Source organism: Gavialis gangeticus, unplaced genomic scaffold (genome assembly GCF_001723915.1).
Source record: "Gavialis gangeticus isolate Ggan-Ray unplaced genomic scaffold, GavGan_comp1, whole genome shotgun sequence".
NCBI lineage: Eukaryota > Metazoa > Chordata > Crocodylia > Gavialidae > Gavialis > Gavialis gangeticus.
Window position 1 is genome coordinate 56568152 of NW_017729025.1, and position 5397 is coordinate 56573548.

A 5397-nucleotide genomic window follows, 5' to 3' on the forward strand; every position below is an offset into this window, starting at 1 on the left:
GCACGTGGCCAGCCAAGAATCACAGGGCCCAGTCAGCTCTTGCTGTACTCTACGGCCCAGCAATACAGCTGGGAACCACATGATGCCACAGCAACCAGCAGAGGGTGGAGGGGAGCGGTGGCAGTGGTGGGCAAATGGCTGCGGCACAGGTGAGCAGGAGTCAGCTGGCACATGGGTGGAAGCAGGCACATGGGTGGGAGTACAGGGCCCAAGCCGTGCACCGGGGCCAGTGCTGGTGGCAGGAGCACAGGCGGTGCAGGCCAGCAGGGGCTCCATGGATCCAGGCCAGGCTGAGCCACCAGGGAGAGGGGAAGCTGGTCCAGCTCCAGAGCCCCTTCCAGACTGGGCCCTGTGCTCCTCTTGCCCCACTCTGGGCCCTGCTGGCCCTGGCACACGGACAAGAGCTGTGCTCCCACATGCCCACTCTCTGCTTTCCCCTTCACCCCACTGCCACTTTCACAGCTTTCCTGCCTGCGGCTGTTGCTGCTGCTCTCCACCCCAAACTGGTCGCTCCGGCACCACATGGCTCCCAGCTGCAACACTGGCTTCTGATCCTGAGGACAGGGACGATCACCCACAGTCCTCCCCTACCTCCCCCCCACCTTCTTATCTGAACTTCACTCCAGCACAGAGAGGCACAAACAGCCCAACAGTCCCAGGCCAGAAGCCTCTGCTCCACACGGGGACATTTGGCTGGGGGTAGGGGAGGCAAGGCCAGCTGGGCCTTGCTTCTGAAGCTGCTTAATACTGCCAGTGGCTCCCCCTGGGTCCTACTGCCCCTGGCTTGTCAGCTTTGACAGGCAGCTAGGGGTAGATGAATATTAAATTTTCTAAATTTTTTAGGGGCCCCCATGGGCCAGACAGAATGGCCTGGTGGGCTGAATCCAGCCCACAGGCTGTATATTGCCCACCCCTGGGTTAGGAAAAGGAACAAATATAAAGTGCCTTGGAGGTGTAGGCCGCACACTGTGTTTTAGAATCAACATCAGCCCATGAAAGTCCCCAGAGTTAGCTAAGTGGTAGCCTGGGGGAGCAGGGTGGTGGGGGAGAGTCCTGGTGTCAAAGTGTAAAAATAAAAAAGTTACAGCTTAAAAAAAAAATTGACTTAAGGAAATAAAATCAGATAGCCAAGACCTGGGGAGGTGGAAGTTAACAGGAGCTCCATCAGCAGTGGAGGTTAGAAAGGAACTGACCCAGAAGTAACAGGTGGTAGAAGTATCCAGGAACTGAAAGTAGTTGGATATGCATCTTGAAAGTACCTCTGTTATCCTGACAAAGAAAGAATATGAAATGTCTTTTCTCCAAGGTCAAAGTCAGGAATGCCACCTCTTTGCTCCCCACACTACCCTGTAGATATACTTCTCTGGAATGCTAACTAGCTTTCTTCTGCTATAATTAGGTATTCCTGCAAAGGTAGGAAGCGTAAAGTTAGAGGGGGAATTTCTTTATTCATTGCTTTACAGCAAAAGAGGCTGTGGAGGAAACTGCATAAAACACAACATATTTCTTATATAAAGGAACTTAGTTCAACATTCTGGATGAAAGCTTAAATCCACAAGGACTGGAAAATTCAACTTGGTTTCATGCCACAAAATTAACTTTGGTGCCTACGACTGGACATTAACCCTCAATCTCCTCCCCTTATCAGAAAATGATTTTCTCATGCACTGCTACAGCTTTCACAGACACTTTTTCTAAGTAGAGAACTTAAACCTCTACCTTCTGCCAAGAAGAGTTTAAGTGAGAAAACTCACTGTACTCTCATCATTACTTGAGTATAGCAGCAGTTCTCAGTTTTTTGCACCTTACATCCCCTGAACCATTTTGTCAAAAAGCCAATACCACCATAATAAAAACACAGCCCCACTGTCTGAGATATCCGTTGATTCATCTATTTGAAGTGCAAACAACTTTGATTTTTTTTTTTTTTTCCAATCGGGCAATGAGCTGAAGTCCCAGCTACTTGACCTTTGGGTCAAACTGGTTGAGAAACACGGTATAGTACTTACATTCATCCAACCCCAGCTGATAAGCCAAGTTCTGCAGGCCTCGTACCTTCTCCATCAGGTTAGCAGTGGTGAGACTCCCCAGCTCTAAAAACCAGAGAGAATATTTCTAACATTGTATATTGCCCTCTAGTGGCAGCTAGCCTAGATCAGCCATTTTCACCGACCCAGTATGCTAGGCTGCTGACATGCTCCATCAATTGGAGATGGATAAAGTATTCTGTACCTCTGTAATATTTCTTGATGAGAAAAGCAAGGTAGATACAAAAGTCACAGTGATGATTCCAAGCAAGGAAGATGTACCTTGCAGTTCACATAGGGAACTGATTTACTTGGCCCTGTAACCTGCTCCTCTTCTAGCACAGTGCTTCCTTTAAGCATATTTGTCTAGTCCAGGGGTGCGCAACCTACAGGTCAGATGCAGCCCATGGAGCATTCATCCCGCCTACAGGCCAAAAAGGCAAGGGACCACTGGTCTTGTCTAAAATGGATAATCCTATGAAAGGAGATGTCTACCACTCTCAGTGTGCTGGTGTTTTCAAAGCCTACTACATCTCATAAAAAGAAATAAAATCATTAGGATTTCTACATTCATTTTCTCACACTTCTGTGGGTCATATCCCACTAAATAATCATGTGAAGAATGTAAATGCCAGGCAACAGTGGATAGTTGCATTTTGTTTTTCCCAATCTTAAACTGCTCTAATAAACCAACATTTATAAATGATTTGGTTCTCTTGATCAAGGAAGCCTTTCTAGTTCCCTGACTTATGCTGAGCTGAGCTCCCGTCTATTTGCATCCTTCAAGTTAACATGGGTCTTAAGGCCCATGCAGCTAACTAACAGCCCCTACTGTGTGGGGCCAATGGGCAAAAGATGCAACTAAATTTCTTGGGACGACAAAGGCAAAAAGCAGGGTAGGAGTGTTGTGCGGGTCAAAACATGAGAATGAGAGCTCCTGAGGGGGGACATGGAGCAGAGCCCCCTGGGCCACACCTAGTGGTCCTCAAAGGCATTGAAAGAGCTGGTGGACGCCATCCACTGGTGCTCCACCCAGAAACGTGTACAGGCCAGTGAGAGAAATGTGGCCCCACAAGCCTATGCTGAGCTCCTGACTGCCAATGTTACTTTGTAAACTACAGAATCCCAGATAAAACTAAAACCAGAGCCACATCAAAAGTTACAGATTCAATTGCATTGGCATTTCAAGCTGTCCTTCTAGCTGCCACTGCAAAGTTGTTTTATTGTAATACTGTGGATTATTTTGGAAGAAGCAAAACAGGCAAGGGATAAAAGTTTACAAATTAACAAATGAACAACTCAAGATTTTCACAGGAATCAAAGCTGGTAGATTTTGTGGTTTAGAGGGCTTAGTAACATAAAACTCCTCCAAAGGAGGAGTTCTATTGTACTAAAAAAGGAGAGCAAGTCTGTCATATACTGACAACTGAATTTTCCATAGAATAAATTTACATTTAGCTTTCAATTACCTATATAATCTAACTTGTAATTTATAGCTAAAATGTAAGGTGGCAGCAGCCCCTCAAGTATACATGTTATCTTCAAACAGCTTTTGTTCTAACAGTGGAAGTTAATTCCTGTTGCTGTTCCCAAGAGAGAAGATCTACCGGTATAAAACTGAAATTAATGGGACAAAATAGGTTGCAGAGGTTTAATTTGGAGGGAGACTGTTGTGAAATCCTGACCCAAATAAGATGTCTGAAGGTCTGAAACTGAAGTAGAATATTTTCATGGTAGAAGGGGATCAGTCTGTAACAAACTTTCTATTTTGACTGTATAACTAAAGCAGCTCAAATATTTGTTTGAACTCAAATATCTAAGAGAAAAGCATTGCAAAATATCACAGTAATAGTGCTGAGCAAGAGTTCACAAGGTAGGTTTAAAATCAAAGACTCTCTTTCTTTCCCTTGGCACATCTCAGGTTACTACACAGTCAACCAAAGCTCATACCTTTTAACATGTCAATATCATCATTTTCTAGCTCAGCCATCCATTTTGGAGGAGAACTGGCAATAGGCTGTCAAAAGATGAGCAAAAAAAATCCATGTTCAATCACATAAATTTCTTATGTCAATAAGCAAAAACAAAAGGCATTGTTTCAAGCATGGAGAAGTTCACATCACTCAACTAAAAGGATAATTGGATGCAAGCCCCACAGCCTCAGTAGAAAGCTATCCTAGACAAGGTTTTAAGTTTGTCCCTTAAACCCTGTTTTCTTATGGTTTTGCCCAGCTGCTGGAGTTGGAAGCCATGCTGTAAGATGCAGTAATACTTCCAGGAGTTGTAAAGCACTAGTCTAAAACCTTGATTGCAAAGAGGTATAGCTAGGCTGAATGTACATTTTACTGTTATTTTGAAGCACCAGAAAGATACAGTTATCCTACTAAGTGGATAAGTGGAAAAGAAAGCACAACAGAAAAAAAGCATACTTAAGTACGACAAGGCAAAACTACAAAAAGACCATATTCAAATGTCAACCAAAACAATTAGAACCAAGTAATTTTACAGACAATAGTCCCTACACCTCTGTCAAGGAAATGGGAAGTGGAGTGGAAAAATAGGGGAAACAGGGATGGGAACACAAGTGAAAAATGGCCAAGTTGCCAATTGCAAACAACAAAGTTTACTTACACTTTTGAAGGAAGCAGCAAATTCAGCAACACCTGGTACTACAAAAGGGAAAGGAAGAAGTCATGGTTTGGGACCCAAATGCACTGCCCTCCCCGTCAGAAGAAGCACAGTTTCACCCACGTAGGCACCTGGCCCGCTGGCTGCATGAGACCAAGCAACTTGGGCAGAGGCGCTAGCTGCTGGTTCACAGAGACAGTCAAGAGAAGCCAAAGCCACCTCTGAGGAAAAGAAGCAGGCAGCTGGGCCTGGTGTGGTCAGCAGTTACCACAGGAGCCAGCAGGCAGCGGTCACCCCAACTCGCCACCAGCGTGCGGGTCACCCCGTGTCTCACCCACGCATAAAAAGCACCAGAGCGCGGTACGAACCGCCCCCCTCAGCCCCCCACCCCTCACAGGGCACTCACGGCGACGTGGCCGGGCCGGGGGCAGAGCTCCAGGGCAGCCCGGCCCCCGCACCTCCTGCCACGGAGCCCCGTCACTTACGCTGCTCGGGCCACAGGTCAGGAGAGGCGCGGTCCAGCTTCTCGAAGCTCAGCAGCGACGTCTCCAGGTCCGACCCTGCAACGCCACACACCAGTCAAGCCCGCCGGAGCCAGACGCCGACACCCCCGCCCCGAGCGACCCAGACCCGATCCCGGCCCCACATACCGTCGGCGAGAGCCGCCATCTTGTCCAGCGTCACGTGACAGGCGGGGGCCGGCCGCGGGGAGGGCGGGACGGGACCCCTCCGGGGCCCCCCC

General features: G+C 47.4%; 1 protein-coding gene across 3 annotated transcripts in view; it reads right to left on the bottom strand.

The window, feature by feature from the left end:
* LIN52 (lin-52 DREAM MuvB core complex component) overlaps positions 1–5391 on the bottom strand; it is a 95767-nt gene extending 90376 nt beyond the window's left edge. For all 3 annotated transcript variants that reach the window (XR_002097666.1, XM_019518838.1, XM_019518839.1), the window contains exons 1-5: positions 5306–5391; positions 5141–5215; positions 4659–4696; positions 3978–4044; positions 2010–2093 (exon numbers count right to left, since the gene is read on the bottom strand). Coding sequence is in view for 2 of the 3 variants with exons in the window: in XM_019518838.1 (XP_019374383.1) it covers positions 2010–2093; positions 3978–4044; positions 4659–4696; positions 5141–5215; positions 5306–5324 (283 nt within the window). In the remaining variant the exon portion in view is untranslated. The remainder of the gene's footprint in view (positions 1–2009; positions 2094–3977; positions 4045–4658; positions 4697–5140; positions 5216–5305) is intronic.
* Positions 5392–5397: the final 6 nt, after the last annotated feature.